Genomic DNA, 20,317 nt, shown 5'->3' with positions numbered 1-20,317 from the left:
AAAATAGCGACGCATATCGCAGATTTCTCGCCAAAATTAAGAAGCCACATTATGGCTAGGTATCAGTACATCGTTATACCCGCTATAAGATATCCGCAATTAGAAAAAGAATTGTTCTGTCAAATATTTTATTTAAGACACCTTTGCGATACTGTAAGATTTCCACAATGGCCTATTCCTAAACCTGTAAGTTAATGGAGAACCATTGTTTTCGTAACGTTTTCTTATACATTCTTAGGATATGTTTAATATGATGATATTTAATATTTAGGTGCGTTTGTTGAAAGACGTGTTAGACGCATGGAAGAAAGAAGTAGAAAAAAAGCCACCCCTGATGACAGTGGATAAAGCTTATAAAGTCCTTCAATTAACCAGTGGAAAACAACATAATGAAGCTGAAGTTAGGAAGTCATACTATAAACTCGCACAAATGTATCACCCTGATAAAAACCCACAAGGCAGAGTAAGTTGAGTCTGGTGTTTGTTAACATATAAAAAGGTATTGAATACTTTACAGGAATAGTTACTATTTGTAGGATAAATTTGAAGCTGTGAATCAAGCGTATGAATTTTTATGCAGTCGAAGTTGTTGGTCTGCTAACGGTCCAAATCCAGATAATATAGTGCTTATTCTAAGAACACAAAGCATTCTCTTCCATAGATATTCTGACGAACTTAAACCTTACAAGTACGCAGGTTATCCGCAGCTAATCAAAACAATCAAATTAGAAACAGACGACGAGCAATTATTCTCTAAATCTGCACCATTGTTGGCTGCCGCTAGTGAACTTGCATATCATACAGTACAATGTTCTGCATTAAACGCGGAAGAGCTACGCAGAGAAGGAGGATTAGACGTTTTGTTAGAAGCTTATACACGTTGCGTTTCTGTTCTAAACAAATCGAGTAAGCCTAGTGATATAGCAGTACAAGTGTGTATGCATATCACTAAATGTTTTTCGGTTGCTGGATCGTTTAGAGGCTGCAAAGACAAAATTATTGAACTACCACAACTAGTTAAAGATCTCTGTAGAATATTACACTTCAAGGTTAGTGCACTTTGCATTATGAATCTCCTTTCATTAGTTCTTAATATGATTTATTCTGTTCTTCAGCATAGAAAGGAAACTGAAATATATAAATATGTAATTTTTATATTTTTATTACAGCATTTAACAAAATTATGTTCAGTGGCCACAGAATGCGTTTCATCTCTTGCGACGGATAGTGTATTGCAAATGCAATTGCTGCAATCCGGTGCTTTGTGGCATTTATTACTATTTATGTTTAATTACGATTATACACTGGAAGAAGGTGGTGTCGAAAGAAATCAAGAGGAAAATCGTCAGGAAGTGGCGAATAATTTAGCCAAACTGGCAGTTCGTGCTTGTGCTAGATTGGGCGGTTACATGAAGGGAGAGGATACAACACCTGTCAATCCTGTCACTGTTGTTGCCTTGGAATGTTTATTAACACCTTATTTGGCACGTCAACTTGCAAATGATAAACCGGAGGAAATATTAAAAATTCTGAACTCGAATTGTTCAAATCCATATTTGATTTGGGATAACGGAACAAGGGCAGAATTGAACGAATATTTAGAAGCTAAACGACAAGAAAGATTAAACGGTAACGAGAATTTCGAACATGATTTTTGTGATTTTAAGTATAGCGCTCATTCAGGTGAACTTATTATTCGAGAAATATTTGTAAAAGTATACAATGAGCAACCCAATTTTCCAATAGAGGTAATTCGATCTACTTGACTACTACGTAACATTTTTTAAATGAAGAAAAGTATATAAAAATATAACTACTAGAAAATTAAACAATTAAATATTTTTTTTAGAATCCCAAAAGCTTTACAATCAATTTGCTCGACTTTTTATCCGAATCGTCGCAATATTTGGCGTCGATGGGAAATATAGCATTAGTCAAAGCAAATCAAGAGAAGTTAGAACATATTGTTATGTCTCTAGAAGCTTTAAGGAATGTGATTAAAAATAACCCGGGAATTGAATTACAATGCATAGGACATTTTAGATTATTATTTGGACTTTTAAGTTGCAATAATTTCAAGTTGATTCAGAGGAGCGGACTCGAAGTCATTAGCAATGTCACAAAGAATCAAGAATGCGTGGACGATATTGCGGCGAATGATGTTGTAGTACATTTGTTATTAGCTTTAAATACTCTGGTGGAGTGTCAACTACTTATACTAGAAACTTTGTATGCTTTGATGAGTTCCACGAAGATCGTAAAAGATGCTTTGTGTAAAGGTAACGAAGAAACATGAACGACGTTTTGCATTACACATTTTTTCCACATTATTGCTTTAGAATAAACTTTATGAAAATTTTAGGAGCTGTCGTATACGTTCTTGATCTATTCTGTAATTCAAATAATACGCAAATACGTGAAGCAGCCGCAGAACTGCTTGCTAAAATGTCGTCTGATAAGTTAGCTGGACCGAAAGTGAAACTGGATTTGTCTAAATTTCTACCTAGATTATTTAGCGAAGCTATTCGGGATGCTCCAAAACAGTGTGTGCATATGTTTGAAACGAGACACGAAAATCCTGAATTAATTTGGGATGACAATGCCAAAGCTACAGTATCGAGGATTGTTGCTGAATTGAAAGATGAGTATGTAAACAATTTATTAAAGTGTAAGCAATTTTTTCAATTACGTCGACTCATGACTACCTATAATTCTTTCAGATATTACGCGTTACAAAGACGAAATCCTAATGCAATATTAAAATTACCTGATACTCAAAGTAACATCGATATCGCAACAAATGAACCTATAGTAGGAGGTGTGTATCTTAGATTGTTTATAGCCAGTCCCGCGTGGGCTCTTAGGAAACCTAAAGAATTTTTAAGTGAACTCATGGATGCAACATTGACACTTATGTCCAGGGATAAAACTGATGTAAGTATAGAATTCGTTTTTAATCTGTTACGAACATAGAACATGTTTCATTTAGTAATACTTGTAAATAGCCGGATATGTTGGAATTAACAACACAAGCACTAGTATGCTTACTCCAAGCACAACCAAATTTAGCAGATCAAGTTCCATCATTAGGTCATATACCTAGACTTTGCCGACAAATGGCACTGCAAAATAATCAACCATCCGTGTACAAAACAGCAATATTAATACTTCATCAATTAGCAACAAGTGAAGTGAGTTTCATTATTTTTCTTTTTTATAAAATATTTATCAATATTTAATACTAGTCATATTAAACTTTGGTTATATTTCTTTCATATCTTTCAGATTTGTATATCATCTATTTGTCAAACAGAATGCATAAGCCCATTAAAGCATGCTATGCAATCTAGGCGAGATATGATTGCAGTAGCGTGTGAAACATTAAATAGGTTATTTGCAACTAACGAGGATAGACTTATAAAACAGGTAGGTAGAATTTCGCTTATCCACTAATACCACTGTTACAAATTCAAGAACTAATGTTAATTGTTGGGATTAGGCTCTGGATGCTGAAATGGTACCTTATTTGTTGAATATACTAGAAGGTCGGTTAGATGTGATTGAAAATCCTGCAACAACCAAAGCTCAAATAGTCAAAGCTTTGAAAGCAATGACCAGAAGTTTGTTGTTAGGCGAAAAAGTAAATGCAATACTGGAAAAGTCAAGTGTCTGGGCGGAATATAAGGATCAGCGGCACGATCTATTCATTTCTAGTTCTAACAATTCTGGTTATCTTACCGGTAAGACATGCATGTGAATTATTTTTCGTGTTTATAATACATTTGAACGTAAATCATAATATATCTAGCTGGAACGCCGGTGTCTGCTGGTTATTTAACGGCTGGTCCAAGTACCACACTAACAACTGGCCCACCTCCAGTCGACAAAGAAGACAGTTTAATTAATAGAAATGATAGTATCTGATATAGGTAGCATCCCAAGTAAAGAAAAAGGAACAGGCAGCAAGAATGCCAATTCTGAAAATTCGTATCGGTAAACCAATATCGATATAAAGACTACATTGCCTGTGATTTTTGGCTCCTTAAAATAAGGAATATATCAATCGAATAATGTTTTTGTTGAATTTACATTTATATTAAGATTATCATGATACAATGATACTTTTTATTGTGCTATATAGACAGGTTATATAATTACGTAAGATATGTCATTCTTTACAGCGATGTCAGAGTGTGGCAAAAGATAGTATTCAATGAAAGTCTATTATTAAACAAATTTTTCTAGGAAAAAATGTCCCTCGAACAAAAATCTCCCTCGTCGATTCTAAAGTTTTTCTAGACAACGTTTCATTTTGTACTTAGTTACAAATCTTCCACGATTTTTCATGTTATTAACACAAGCGAACCTACATTCCTGGCAAACGAAGGAATAATACGTTCGGTGTTTAGCATTGTTGCTGTATCCAAGTGTGATTAGTACTCCTTGGAAAGCTTTTTAAATACATACAAATAAATGCAATATATATTTGGTCCAACTTTTAACTGATCAGAGTCCCATGTGTCAAAAAAATTTTATTATTTTAATCACCATCACCATTACATAAACACATTAAATATATACTTAATAATGCTGCTTCACGAACTAATCGCATTTTTCGATATGGCAAGATGCTTTCACTTTTTTTTCAACACATTACGGAATTCACGAACGCTTAAGTTTGTAACATAAAACCATAAATACATTACTTCCTTTCGTATTTTGAAGGGTAAAAACACATTATACTATAAACACGGTTTATGGTTACTTTTTTCTCACGATAATTTTACATTCATTATTTTTTCAACGAGTTTTATAAGAAAACAACACAAAGATTACTAATGTATAGCGAACGGATCAAACAATTATAAGAAATTTTAGACGAATATAATCTTACAAAAGAGTTGGATACACCTTTTAAAACGATATTCGCTCATTGTTTCGATATAATGTATGTTCTTTTCTCTTAAAATATTATATATATATACAGAATTTTCCACCTAACTTTGTTACCTGAAATATCGTGACTATAATTAAAATTTCATAAAAATGTTTCCAACAAAAGTTGCATAGTTTTGTGCATAGGCTAGCGTATAATAAGGAGAGTTTTACTCTTTTGGGAAGGGTTAATGAGATAAGAAGGTCAACTTTATTTTTTTCAAGTACAAATTCAACAGCCTACAACACAAGTGCTTCAAAATCACCAAAGGTCGTATAAACAAAATTTTGTCTAATTTTCGGTGTTAATGCGAAAAATATTTTGTGTAATCTTCAATTCTTGAGAACGCTTCATTTCTCTATCAACATGTTTCTAAGATCTTTGGTATCCTTGAAGGACTTACCGTCGTAGATCGTTGAATTCGTTTCTTGAAGTGACTATCATGTATAGAAAAATAAAATATAGCGTTCCATTTAAAAAAACAAAGTTGACTTCATCTCATTAATGCTTTCCAATAGAATGAAACAATTGTTTCTATACGTTAGCCTATACACAAAACTATGCAAAAAAATTTTATAAAACTTGAATTATAGCAGAAATATTTCAAGTGATAAAGTTAAGTGAAACACCCTGTATGTATATATATGTATATATATATATACACACACACGCAGTTACTCCCAAAAATATTCGAACACTAACAAAAGGACTATTAAACACGACGCAGGCAAAAATATTCATAATATGTAAGATATAAAAATTATACTATGAATATTCAAAACATTCATTCTTGCTAAATGTCCGAATATTTGTGTAACATAGTAATTGGACAGAATTCCAATTAATTTGTATTGCAGTGTCATGTAGGAAAATGCATTAAACTAACGATACGTAATTCTAAAGTGACGTTTCATAACGAAAAAGCATCAACCCGATCATTTTACAATTAACCAAAATACATCGCTCGAAAGGCAAGCTTATATGTATAGCGTCCGAATATTTTTGGTAGTAACTGTACATCCGTATACATATATTGTACTTTGTTATATAGATCGTTTTACGTACGCTTAAGATCGAAAAAAGCGCTAAAACTACTTGGTGATACTAAACGAGGATCTATCGAATGGAGTAGATTCCATGGGTAGGCAGTTCCTCTTTTTCATATCAATTTCTAGGATTCTAACAAAACCGATAATTCAGCGAGGACGAGTGAACATTCTTAGAGCTTAGAGATACAAAAACAGAATAAAAGAAACACGCAACGCGTTGTTCTTCACTTGCCATCCACCAATATTGTAATACACTTTTTGCTACTTTTGGATCGACGGCTCGAGCGTTCACGGTATTAAGAATAAAAGAGAAGAAGCGAAGAAATGAAAAATTCAAGAACGATAGTTCCTCTGGTAGTAAGAGCATATTTGTGCCTGTTAGACGCAGCATAGATGTTTCTATATTTGTAATTCCATAAGAAACGCGGATAATTGAGTTACCTGTTAAAATGGAAAAAGCCGTTTTCGGCATAGATTGTACACGAAATAAAATTTGCATAGACAAGACCGTTTCGTTCTCGCATGCTCGACTCGTCGATCGATCTTTCTTTTTGGAGAAGAGAAGAGAAAGCAAAGTGCTTAGTTAGATAAAAAAAAAAGAAAGAAAAAGAAGAAAAAAAAAGAGAAACGATCGAATGGTCGATCAGAATGAAATACAAAAGTGAAAAATGAAAAATTGGCATAGCTCGGTGTGCTGTGTATAATACTGTTACTGACAGTCGGGTAACTATGTGAACAAATACGGGAGAGCCTTAGTTATTTTTATGTATTTGCGCCTGAGTTTTTAAGGTCGACAGTAAGATATTGTACATTACACATATATATGTATATATATGTGTGTATATATATATATATATGAAAGAAGTTATACCACAGATTATTGTACGTATAATTAGAAAATAAACGATTTTGCACATGGTACAATGAACGATAATCGACTGTAAAATGATGCAATTTTTTAATGTATTTATGATGTATGTGAACATTGTTCAACTAATGGATCGGAAATTTTATTTTTCGGATATACGATACTGTTCTTGAGCCTCGTATAGGATTTCGTCGATGTTCAAATACTTATTGCCGGAATGGTAAGAAAGTAACTTGTCCAAACCCTCCTTCAATTGAGTGAACGTAGGTCTACTTTGTGGTCGTACGTTCCAGCATGAAAACATGATGTTATATCTGTAACAAATCAGATCAATCTTCATTTATCTCTTTCCTTGATTATTCCAACAATTATCAATCGCATAGAATATTTGTTTTTAATGAAAATTTCTATTTGTAATTTGAAAAGAAACTTCACAGCTGGTATTTTAAACGAACAAATTAGCTTGAAATTTTTACGTACAGTTCTATACTACAATTCAAAGGTTGTTCCATTCTGTAACCAGATTTTAAAAGCTTCAAGACTGCATTACTAGAAATTTCAGGATACGGCAGAGCACCCATTGTTACAATTTCCCATAACAAAATACCAAAGGACCATCTATAATACAAACGAATACAAGATTTAACATTACTATCAGAAGTATTGATGTTTATTCAGATGTAAGTGTAAAGATGTAATTAAAATGCAAAGTCAATTTACTAAATCGCACTTTGAAATATTTATTATAACAAAATTTCACCAGAGAACTTACACGTCGCTGTAAGTTGTGTAAATTTGATGTGTTAGAGCTTCGATCGCCATCCATTTTAACGGCAACTTGCCGTCTCCTTTCTTTCTGTATAAATTTTCTTGGTAAACGTCGCGACTCAGACCGAAATCTGAGATTTTCACAATTCTATCCGCGCATACCAATATATTTCGTGCAGCCAAGTCACGATGTACTATTCGTTTCGATGATAAAAATTCCTGCAAGTCGTTTGTTAGAACATTGATCATCCAGTTAGATACATTAAATTGCCTGATTAAATATTAAACATGCAACTTTCTGTTTAACACATGTGATCTGTACAAGTAATAAACGTAAGTATTTCTAAATCATCGTGTTTCTAGTTTCTATTATTGTAAATTAAAACAAAAAAATTGCAACGATACAGGTAATTAAAAGAAACGAATGTTTTACCATTCCTGTGGTGATTTGCCTTGCAAAATTTAGCAAATCGTTTGCTGTAACGATTTCCGTATACTGTGCTATATCTAGAAAAGAAAAAGAAAATAATTAGTATGTTAAAATTGTGACAGAAAGTAATGAAAATTTTACATCTTCTGCATAATATAAATTGCAATATTAAACGTACGAAAAGTATAGTAAAATACATTATTAAGTAAAGGCAAATTTTTTATGATAAAATTAATTTAAAATATTATAATTACCTTGTTGAATGTCGTAACAACGGTTCGCAATAATATTAATATTTTGATAATTTCGCTCCTTTCCACCTAATTAACATGTGAAAGATGAAAATGTATTCCGCTAGGATGTTGATTAATTCGTCATTTTAAATGATTCATGTATGTGTAAATAATAAATACCAGAATTGTTCGAAATACACTCTATGCCATTGGCAGTGAACGAAACTGCGTCAAGTTTGAAACGTGCTCTACGATTAAATGCAATGCTTACTGCATTTTGCCATATCTGAAAATTCATAATACAATTGCACGAATTTACTTTCAGTAAGATTATAGTAATTTCTCAGCATCCATAAAAAAAATTCATCTCCTGCTTACTGCAATAAGTCGATAAAGTAAGCGAAATATATTGGTCTTGATAATTAAAAATGATTTTCGTATACTCAGTTCGAAAAAAGAAATATTGCACGTTGTATCAGGCATTTATTATGAACACTGTGAAATTATCGGAAGTGCCTAAGAAATCATGGCGGCTGTTACAGTGAACAATCTGTACAATTAAAGAAACTAATAATATAAATTCTTTATTAGTTACTCACCGTTCTTAGATACGTTTGCAAATCTCCTTTGCAACAATATTCTATTACCAACACTGGCTTATTATACATGTTACAAAAACCTATTAACGATACTATGTTCGGATGTTGACCGACGAATTTCATAATCAATATCTCCTTATGAAAATTCTGCAAATCTTCTTTGCCTGGGTTGTCTGTTATGTAACATTTAAATTTCACATCATTACCCAAAAAACAAACATTACAGCCTATCAAAAAAATCGAAAATCGAAATTTCTGCCTTTATAGAATTGCTTTTATTAAATTTATTTCGATATAGTTATGTCGCAAATAAAACTAGTTTTTATATTAAAACAAAAAATAATAATTGCCTTAGAAACAAACCATTCGATCTACCTTTGAGCATTTTAACTGCTACCTCAGTAATATTGTTAGATTTATGTTGCAACGATCCCAATCTTACGACTCCATAAGCTCCGCTACCAAGAACGCCTTTAAGCTTTAACAATTTTGGGCACAATTCGTACTCGTGTGTTAATGTCAGTGCAATGGGATCGTTGGTCTCGGAATCGTAATTTTGTGACAGCAATTTTTTAGTGATTTCTATAGGCAGATCCTTCTGATTGTGATCCTAAAAACAGGGGTTTAAAGAATTTTATAAATTTTTACTAAGATTATTTTGTAAAATAATAAATATTTAATTAAAATCCTATTTATTATCAAAATTGACATTATAACATTACCTTGAAACGAGTTCTTACCTCAAAACGACCACACTCCATAAAAAATTTCTTATTCCTCTGTTTGTAATATCGCGAGAAAATCATCCCAGCTAGTACGACGATTGTGATTGATAATGTGGTAATTCCAATAATAACTTCACGATTTATGGCTGTGCAGAAAAACATGCATGAGACATATTACAGCTGCTTTGTCAATCGTAAATTCATTTTCTTTGTAATTATTTGCACAGTATGTGTTTGTGAACGTGTGCAAATTTTAAACAAATTATTCTATTTCAACAATGAGATATTTTTCGAATTTACCGTGTTAATATAAAATAATGAAAATATTACGAAACGATGATAATTTACAAAAACAATTTCATTTTCATTTATTTCTTTTCATTTTTTCCTTTCGTTTTACATTCTTAAGAAAGTAACGGATTCGATAGCTTCGAAAATATGCGAAGGCAATAGCAATATTGAAAAAATAATTCGTCTATCAATTTAGTAAGATATTAAGCGCATTATAATAAAGACATACTTGTTTGTTCACTAATGAAATTTTCAATAGCCACTGGTAAACTTATTCCGCCTAATGATTCAGCAATAATTCTCACTTTGTATTTAGGTCCAAGATTTAAATTCGAAATGTAAACCTCGGTTCTATTCTATAACACACATAGACCACTTGTTATTAAAAACTATTTACGATATTTGAAGAAAAGTAGAGGAAAAAAAGAAAGAGATTGAAAATAATTTCGATTAATTTTGAATAACAATATACATACATATATATGAATGTTTCTTGTATTTAACTTACACCAGGTACGCTAAAAGAATAAACCTGATCGTCTCCAGGCGAATCGATTTCTATCGTGTAACTGTCTGGTTCTTGCAACGATTTATTCCAATAAATCTTAAGTTCGTAGAATTCTCCGTTATAAGTGCATTCAGCCCGTAAGCCTTTCACGCTTTCTGGAGCTGAAGCGTGCAGAACTCGCATTATAGTCGAAATTTGTTAAAATAAAAAAAAAAACGGCCTCACAGTACTTCTAATTAAACTGATTATTTTGTTTTCTTTTTTCAAATTTTACTTTCACTCGTTTCTAACTGGTCGTCAATTCTGAACTGGACACAGATAATCAACCCTTTCGCTGCGACAGATTTTCCGAAAGGGTTGATAAATTTTCACACAAACTCACCGCATGTCGTCAAATCGTTACAATACTCTAGGCAGCTAAATGTATGAAATTTGAAAGCAGTCGCAGAACTAGATTCAGTGTCGCCGTTAAGGGATGAAATGGTCACGTTGTGAGTTCGACTGAATTTCAAATCGTTTAACTCGAACCTAAACACAGGCTTCTAAAAAAAAAAAAGAAAAAAAATTAAAATAAATAAATTAACAGCAAAGTTTCGTTACGAATCATTGAATTATTATTCACTGATTTCTTGCAGTATTTGCTTATTATTATTATTATTATTATTACCTGTGCTACGTTAAAGTTCCACAAATCGTGTTCCTCGCCCCAGGATAACACGTTATAATAGCAACTACGATCTGAAATTTTGGTCGTTCGCATAAAATTCATGAAAATCTTACGAACGTTGAAAAAAATCACACGAAAATAACAGAGTAAAACGGAAATAACTTTGCAAAATAGTATGAAATTTAGAAACTAGCAAATAGAAAAGTTCGATCCATTCGTCGTTTACAATTGTGTCGTTATACCTTCTGCAGGTTCAAAAGCAACCTCTGCACGCAGGTTACATTTATCCATCTTCTCCGCCTCTAGCTTTAACAATGTTATACTTTTCACAGGCAACGGTCTGTAATCGGCTGAAAATATTACGAAACGTAAGATAGAAAACAATACGAGTGATAGAAATTTGGAAGATTGTTCTTTCTGAACAATTGTATACCAATTTTACAAAAATAAACATCGTTGATGTTAATTCAGAGAATTGAGTTACTTTTTCCGTTCTTTTTTTCTGTTAGGAAAGTCATGTAATCGAACGATCAGAAATGAAGATCAGCGACATGTCTTGTTTGATTACTATAAATCCATTCGTCACAGTAGCGGCAGATAAAAATTGTATCGTACGCTAATCGAGGAATATAAGTATGATCGTATTCTTCGTCGTTATTTTTTTTTTTTTTTGCTTTGATTAGTCGTTGCGTCGTAAAGTACGGGGGAAATTTATAAATAGATCAGTGACTTTAATATAAATATTTATAACATTGTGCAAATATTCATGGTAAAATGATGAATTACCTTCGTAAGTTGTGAACCACTCGGATGTTTCCGGTCGCGAAATTCCTTCTTTGGTAAAATTATACAAACGATATCGATATTTGATACCTGGTGTTAAATTCGTAAATGTTGCTATACTTCCTTTGATCTATAAGATATACACAAGTGTCGTTTAGTTATCACAATTCTTTTGTACGCATTAATACGTGAAAGAATGATCGAAGAAGATGTGAACAATGATAGGGACAAGTCGATGTACAAATAAATTTTATTCCACTAAATACGAGTAACGAGCAAACACTTGCGATAAATTAATGTAGATTAATATAGAGCTCTTTAGTTGCTGCCTCTTAATTTCCATAACAAAATGTATCAGCGTTAGGAAATTAAGTACGTATCTCTATTAGAACTAGCTTTTCACACAGTAATAATGGAAATAAATGAAAACCTTCTCGCAGATTTTCGATCGCGGCCACGAAATATCTCGTCTCAAGGTTTGTTAAATTCAAATTTGCCGCCTTTGAAATTTCTCTTACCGCGGAAGCGCGCAAAGATAAAACATCGAGGATTAAATCGAGGCGATGGTGTGCCGAAAGCGCGACGCGAGTAAATATTCGAAACGCCTACAGCCGCGAAGGACGCGGCGCGGGAAAATATTCGAACCACCTATAGGCGCGAAGGACGCGGCGCGGGAAAGTATTCGAACCGTCCACAGGCGCCGACAGCAGTGAAAGGGTTGACAAGCATGGGCGTAACAATCGTTCGTTTCGTTTTCAAATACAGTTGAATAAGATCCTTTATTTATTTTAACGATTACTGCATATTCTGAAAAAAAATTTCGCACGCTGTAAAAGTATACGAATTTTCAAGCATTTCAAGTATCCAAATAAGCTTGTATTAATCTTATTAATCACGTGCGAAGTATTTATTTTTTTTCAATCTGCGAGTTCTGTTTGCCATTACTTGAGATGAAATTCACAGCAGGGAAACGAAAGTTGTGATGAAAAGTTGTTTACCGTTTTAGTGACATTCGAGGAAGAATTGGAGACACTCTGCTCGATAATGTACATTCCAGGATTGAATTTGATCATCATCACGTGCCCACCGGTGCAATGAAGATCTACATCAGCTTCTGTGTCTTCGTCCACTTGTGGATAATCTGTACGTAAGAGTCTCTTTTAAATAGATTATTCGTCTAAATGTTTCGTTTGTGCAATTCAACGAAAATCGTCAAACGTATTTGTGAAAATTTCCTCGATCTGACTTGAAATCTGTTTAGCTTTTGTAAAACGACTTCTTGCACTCTACTGCAGTAACTCTTTTCTCCTTATCAAGATTACAAGATGTATCCAAACAATCGAAGGTCGCATAAAATACTCTGCCCGTATCTCTTCGCGAAGTATTTTCAATTGAATTTAACCGCGACAGAAAAAAACTTGCGACAGAAATTGCGTTTAAGATTTATTTCTGAAGGCAATTGTTGCGTCCCAAGGCAAACTGTTCAATTTTTATTTTATTCTATTGTTCTATTATTTTTCTATTTTTATTCCATTCTATCGTTCTATTTTTATTTTATTTTATTCAGAGTGCTTCCCCTTTGAAAATTTCTCGTTTGTCAAATCTTCTTTTACCCAAATGGCCAAAAAGTGTTTCACGAACGCAGAAATTCTACGTTTCTGTAGGCCCCTTTCATATGGCAACTCGTAAACACACGCGATATTTCTTTATCGAACGAATTATTAATTTTTCGATCATCTACCTCTAATATCTTCGTAGGTGCACATTTGTAACTGCATCAATGCACAAAATGCGTAAAAGTAATGGATAAATTTAAACTATGTAACACCGTTTAATTTTTTTCCCATTTCTAACTGTTTTAAAGAATACAATTCAGCCCAGTTTTGTGAAACACCCTGTGTGTGATATTTTAATACGAATTATTAACGGCGTGTTAGACAATAGCAAACGGAAATTATTATAAATATTATTATATATTATTATAAACGGACAACCGAACGTTCTTTATATTTTTAATACCAATCGATATGAAAACACATTTAAATAATCGTTACATTAGTTAAAAAATATTCGTCTGTTAATCGAGATGTCCGAAAATCTTCTAAATTCGATTACACTAAGAAATTAGATAGTTTGTTAATATCTGACTCTGTTGTAACACAGAATCGACTCCCAATTTTACAAATTTCAATACATAATTAAAGAACTTACTAAATTCGTCTAGGAAATCATCACAAACATCCTCACAGTGGTTCTGAAAATCATCACATTTCATTATCAGTAAAACTATCTCCATGCTGAAGTGTAAAAAATTCATTTAAACTTATCGCTTCTATGTTTCGCACATTCATAAATGGAAATTTGCATGAAATTAAAAATACACGAGGGTGGTTCAATAAAGGAAAAGACAAACGGCTGTTGTTTCAATGTGATTTATTCAACGAATCTCACAATTTACCATTTTATTTTTTTCTTTTACCATTGACGAGTTGAAATAGCAGACGAGGCAAGTGACAGAAATGAAGAGACATGTGGTGTTTGTTCGTTTTGGCTCTTAAATCGTTTATCACTCGAACGCTATGGAATTATCGACGATTTTTAAGGAAAATAAATATCCACAAGGACTTCTGGTACTTTCGTCATTTTTCAACCTTAACGAAAATAGCACTTACGATTTTAACTCTGCCTTAAGATATCTTTAAAGGCTGAGATAAATTATTCTAGCACTTGCAGCGTTTATCAACGTATTAAGCATGAAATTAACATCCTTTTCTATTAAGAAAATAAATTGTTATTATTAAATAAACTGGTAAACAGCGTTTTCAAGCGTGTTAAGCAAGGAATTTACGCCCTTGTCCACTAAGATTGCAAATTTTTATTTTTAAATATAGATAATTTTAGCATTCTAGCATTCGCGTCGTTTACCACGTCAACTCCTCGATTACACACTTGTCTCGTCACTTTACTACCATTTTTATGCCTGCAGCAAAGAATTCTTTGTCTCGAAGTCTGAACCAATTTTCGACATTTCCCTGCACATCTTCTTTACCGTGAAACCTAACTCGCGATGACTCCTCGAGGAGTCCAGATAAAAAGAAATCTAACGAGGAGAGACCTGAACTATAAAAAGAACATGGGAGAACCCTCTCGTCTTGATTTTTGCAATTTTTCAATTTATACGTTGTCGAACGTCTGTTTTAAATTGGTGACAAAAACGCTTCTGATCTATTAAGTATAGAAATGAATTCTCTCCTATTTTTGAACGCAATCAAAGTTTTGTTTAAATGAATGAAACCAGACTTTTCTGGCATTTTATTTAAGAAGAGTGAAAACAGATCGATCGTCGAAATAATTTCTATTATTGTTTACGAACTTTTACCATTTTTCTGGCATTATGCAAACGCCATCGCGAAGGAAACTCCGTGATTTCGGATCAATTATGCGAATCCGGTCGGGAAAAAATTCATTTCCACACCTGATAAACACTTGTTGAACACAGAACTCTTGGTCGGTTCGTATCTTGAACTATCTACGCGCGTAGAATTAAAAACAAGCCGAACACGTAAGCGCAAACGTCAAATCGAAGGAAAACACCGATCGTCGCATGCTTAATTTGTAATTATATAACGTTCTGCCAGACGATGCAGTTGGAATCGTTTGATCTTTAATCGGTACAATTCCATTGTACGTTGCAGGTCGATGAGAGAAATGTAAAGGTAAGCGTAAAACAAAGAGGATCCGAAGAATTTTCCGCGAAACGGTTCATTAATTTCTAATGAAAGTCAAAGCTACGAGACCTGGTTGTGTTAATCAATTCGAACAGTTTTACGGTAGCCGCGAATTTAGGTTACGTTAGGTATTCAAATGAGATTTAAGAGTTTTACTTCTGTATCTATATCAGAGCTGCTTTCGGGAATAGGCGAAAATAATAATTTATTCACTTGTTTGACACCGTTCTGATCGATTTTACGTGCAACGATGTCAGTGATTCGTTCATTTTTAGAGGAAGAACGTAGTTTATTCGCTGTTTTCCTTCTCCGCAGGTGAATTTATAGCTGAGCTTCGACTGCTCGGACGAAAAGATTTCAGTAGAAGAAAAGGTTTGTTAAGAAGCCTCTAAAGTATTTATACGATTAGAAATAATAAATATAATTTTAGAAGTTTGTAAATATATCAATTAATCGATATTTCTCTCGTTCGTTTCTCAAAAATCCTGATTTTTGGTTAGCTTGTGATTGAGTATCTTTCGATTTCCACATTTCTAACTTGCCGTATGCAAATCATTTTTCTTTTTATACGTGTACAATATATTTAATATTTTCCAAATTTCATATGTTCTAATTTAATAATTATGGTTCTTTGCAAGAGAGAGTTCTGTTATTTTTAAAGAAAAGTTAAATCACCCCGAGTTGGTACGACAAATGTCTGATTTTCATTGCTTTTGTAAAGATTGTAAAATCGGAGACTTTAATTCCGATATTATCGACTGAAGGTACTTCTACGCTATAATTACAACCCCCGATAAGTTATATGCATAAAGTATGAAAATACAGTTCACTCGAATAGTAAAGATTTCAATAATGTCTACAACAAACGTTAAAAATCTCTGAGATCATTCTGTACGCTCGAGGACCCCAGATTTCGACAGCAATTTTTTAAAATATTATACTTCACTACTAGAGTTACAATACCAACTTAACTTCTCACGTATTGTCGAAGCTTCGGGATAAGAATTTTCCTTCATTTCTACAACAAACATTCAATATCTCAGAGATCGTTATATCAGGTCGTCGATAATTTAACGAAAATCCAAGGAACTACTGAAACAATGCCATAACAATCTTACAAAAACGAAAAAGATAGAAGAAAATTGTGAAATAAGAAGGCGTTTACATTTGTTTTTACCAACTTCAAAGATTCTTTAGAAATATCGATCCAAATTATAAAATTCGACACGAACTTACGGGATGACCCAATAGATCCTAAAACTCCATTTTCAACAAAAATTTTCTAAAATACTCAACGACCGAAGAATACAAACAATTTTTACACCTAAATTTATCAAATATCTCTCCTTTAATTTTCCAAATTTGACCAAAATTTCCTTTAAAATTCCGCGTATGACGATTTAATAACGTAAAATCGTGACGAAATGAAAAGCTAACAAGGGGAATCGCAGAACGGCGAAAGGGGAAGAAGAAGAAAACGAAAGGGGTTAGATGAAACTTATACGATTCGTCTCATGAGCCTATGCGTCTCTGTCGTTTCACGCTGATTTCATACCGTGTGCAGGTATATTTGATACATTTATATATGTTAAGCGTATACGAAGCGCAAGAAAATCTGATCAAATTCGCGCATACGATATTACGTCTAGAAACATCCGTTACCGGAATTTGCAATGCGTTCCAAACACGTTGCCGACTTTTTCCCTCTCTGTGTTCCACCTTAAAAAGAACAGAAAGATGGAAGGCAAGGGAATGTGTTGTTCCGGTTAAAATCGACGTTACCGAGTGACCTTTGATCGGTAACAAATCAGATCGCGATGCTTGCTGACGCATCGACCTCCTCGAAATCGTGAAACTTTCGAACTTCTTTCCTTACTTCGACGATTTTTTTTTTTTTTATGGTCAATGTGATTCGAACAATTCGACGTTTCAGAGAGGAAAATGTCACTTGATTTGTCACGTTTCGTCGATTTTTTCGAGATGTGATCGAAGACGCTAACCTTGATTTTATTTCTGCTTCTTTTTAACACTTTATATATAACGCTTGCGCGACCAAAGTCATGCAGGCATTTATATCCATATTTTTCAAGGCTCGTTTCTGTTGTTCATTGTTGCAATTTCTTTTGTAATAATTAGTAATTCTTGTTTCTCCTATCGAAATGTTAAATTGTAATTAACCGTAATTTTTCTTTTTGTGAAGAAGAATAATTGGATTTACTGAGGGTTAGGTTAGGTATTAATTATGTGCTTGTTGGGAAATGTGAACATGGGAGTGTTGTGATGCAGAAATCAATGTGAGAATAAAAATTTGAGTGTTTTCTAGTTACTTAGAGGAAATAGGAATTTTAACTTTACGAAATATCATTGGTCTGGTAAATTTTTAAGTGTCGAATTTAAATTAACTTTTCATTACCAACAAATGGTCTGAAAATTTTCACGAAAAATCCAAATGAATGTGTCGAATATAAATCGAATATAAATTTGCGTGTTGCTTTAGTTACTTACAGAAAACAGGAATTTCAAATTCTCAAAATATCATAATGAACAAAAATCGTAACAATTACCAACGTTCTTAAAATTTTCACCAAAAATCCCGATTCAATCAGCGAAACGCAAGATTTTTATGTCACGTGCACCGAGTCGCTGTCAAACGCACACGTGCATACTTAAATATTCACAGCCAAATTGCTGCTACAATAATATTATTCATCTCGTGACTCTGTTTTGCACTGTACTTCCTTCGACATATTCGCCAATCGATGCGTGTAATTATATTTATACAGTTGTCACAACACCATGATCATCTAGAACGCGATCGATGACGACGAATATGTTCAATAACGCGTTGAGAGAGAAATACACAGAAATAAAGTACACGTGATTCGCAGATAAATCAACGGAGCTTAGAATTATCCAAATTTCAATTGTAAAATGACACAGAAATCGTACTCAACAACCCTCTTTAACACTAAAAGAACTAACCTGGTAAAAATAACCTATAAGCAACTTTCCAAAAGTGAATTTTTATGTAACTTAAAACATAACAAAAGAATTACTATCAGTGATCAGTATCAAAAATTCGCCTTATTAAATTAAAAAATTTGTCTCATATCGATGGAAATATAAATAAGAAAGTTACTTATCAATATTGAAACTTCACACTTTTTCGAAAAGTTACTAAACAGTTATTTTGACCCACCGGGTGTTTCTAATTGTTAAGAAAAATGATGATAAAGAAGACGGGAGGAAATCTGTCGATCGATAACTAGGAAAATGTTCACTTACATTGCAGCGTAAGAAGCAGTCCAACAACGACGAAATATTCGTCAATGGCGTTCCATGGGTAGAGATCACGCAAAAAAGTAGAAGATGATATATTCTAAGCATCACTGCGATTCACTTGAACTCTCAAACGTTTCCTATACTTGGGACAAAGGTGATCTTCAACATTTGCTAATGTTAATTATTGGTAAACCTTCGAGAATCAATTGTGATTCGAACCCCTTAATGTGCCGATATATCACCATCGTACCGAAAGAATTTGCCGAGAATATATCGCATAGATCAGTTGCGCGGTTGGTTCCACGGTAAATTTACAGGAAGTAGAACTCTTTCGAACATCATGTGAACGTGTTCACGTTTGAAATCGTGAAAGCCTTTTGGTTAGCAAATCAACCATATCCCCTACCACATATGGTGATATTCTACGTGTTGTGAGGAGGTTAAGAAGAGGTGGCACATCGTTTCATCTAACTCCACCTCGATCCTCCTTTTTTTATCCTAAATTTCACTGACCTACCTTCTCCAGGTAAATGGTGCGCAGGTAGTCGATATTGATTTGCAAAAGACTCCTAAAGAAAGTACAGTGTATTAGGACAGACGAGGTACAGGATAGACCTTGCATCTAACGTATTTTGGTGTCCAACGTTCTGAAATACCGATCGTGTAAAAAAGCAGAATTTGTGTTATGCACGATATAAAGCGGTGAGTTTAGGAATTAAATACATTCTAACAGTCAAAGATGGTAAAATCGACAGATGTAAAAAATCCTCTCTTGTTAAATTTGCATATAAAGATACATACATATATTGGATTGCTTGGGTGGAACTGTTTGCGATCTTTTGACAGCAGTGGAACACGCGCATGTGATGAATCATTTACTAATAAAGAATTACATTTCATAGTTACATTTAATTCTAATTTCAACCACTACTAATGTTGTAATCTTATTTTATGCTGAGTCGGTAACGTTGATAGCGATACGAAAATGGTAAGGGTCTTCTTGGCCCCGAAGCCGGGGACAAAATGTCACGTAAGATACTAGGTCTATCTTGTTCAACGTCGTATTCCTCCCTTACACACCAAATCCATTTCCTCTTGCGAAAACACATCCATTAAAAAATTAAGTAAACTAAGTCCGAATAGTGTTGGGAACGCGCAGAAATTCGCGTGAAAATCGCGAAATTCGAACTATAAATTTCGAGCGTCGAGGATATGGTCTATTTACACTCTTTAGTTTCTGAAAAAATTCGAGCATCTCAGAAATGATTAACTTGTACTGCTTGGTTCAATCGTCGAAATTTTTCAAGCGTCTAAGAAATGGCTAATATTACTACTTGTTAGAACAGACGAGATACAGAATAGCACCTAATGCGGTGAGTTTAAGAAGGACTATTTTTTCTCAAATAAAACCAACACGTGTATATACAATTTTCACGTTGTATTTATTACG

The 20,317-nt window shown here is 33.4% G+C and overlaps 2 protein-coding genes across 2 annotated transcripts in view; one reads left to right on the top strand and one right to left on the bottom strand.

Moving 5' to 3' along the window:
* LOC108575353 (dnaJ homolog subfamily C member 13) overlaps window positions 1-3,955 on the top strand; it is a 9,289-nt gene extending 5,334 nt beyond the window's left edge. Inside the window, 11 exon segments of the mRNA XM_017938124.1 lie at window positions 1-186; window positions 272-463; window positions 537-1,049; window positions 1,170-1,748; window positions 1,850-2,279; window positions 2,363-2,645; window positions 2,721-2,934; window positions 3,006-3,191; window positions 3,286-3,426; window positions 3,500-3,740; window positions 3,809-3,955. The exon segment at window positions 1-186 is cut by the window's left edge and continues 37 nt beyond it. Of these exon segments, the coding sequence (XP_017793613.1) occupies window positions 1-186; window positions 272-463; window positions 537-1,049; window positions 1,170-1,748; window positions 1,850-2,279; window positions 2,363-2,645; window positions 2,721-2,934; window positions 3,006-3,191; window positions 3,286-3,426; window positions 3,500-3,740; window positions 3,809-3,924 (3,081 nt within the window). The 3' untranslated portion in view covers window positions 3,925-3,955.
* Window positions 3,956-6,995: 3,040 nt separating this feature from the next.
* Window positions 6,996-14,153, bottom strand: LOC108575337 (tyrosine-protein kinase receptor torso-like). Its single transcript, XM_017938103.1, has 17 exons — window positions 14,069-14,153; window positions 12,856-12,998; window positions 11,861-11,987; window positions 11,317-11,424; window positions 11,075-11,145; window positions 10,790-10,949; window positions 10,408-10,568; window positions 10,129-10,255; window positions 9,624-9,754; window positions 9,259-9,493; window positions 8,884-9,056; window positions 8,465-8,570; window positions 8,306-8,371; window positions 8,055-8,128; window positions 7,626-7,840; window positions 7,334-7,471; window positions 6,996-7,167 (listed from the first exon to the last, which is right to left on the bottom strand). The coding sequence occupies exons 1-17, from the start codon at window positions 14,151-14,153 to the stop codon at window positions 6,996-6,998; spliced, it is 2,292 nt and encodes a 763-aa protein (XP_017793592.1).
* Between the last annotated feature and the right edge of the window lie 6,164 nt (window positions 14,154-20,317).

This window comes from Habropoda laboriosa, unplaced genomic scaffold (assembly GCF_001263275.1).
Source record: "Habropoda laboriosa isolate 0110345459 unplaced genomic scaffold, ASM126327v1 scaffold143, whole genome shotgun sequence".
Lineage (NCBI taxonomy): Eukaryota > Metazoa > Arthropoda > Insecta > Hymenoptera > Apidae > Habropoda > Habropoda laboriosa.
The sequence above is the reverse complement of the archived record's forward strand: the minus strand, read 5'-3'. Positions and strand labels throughout refer to the sequence as shown.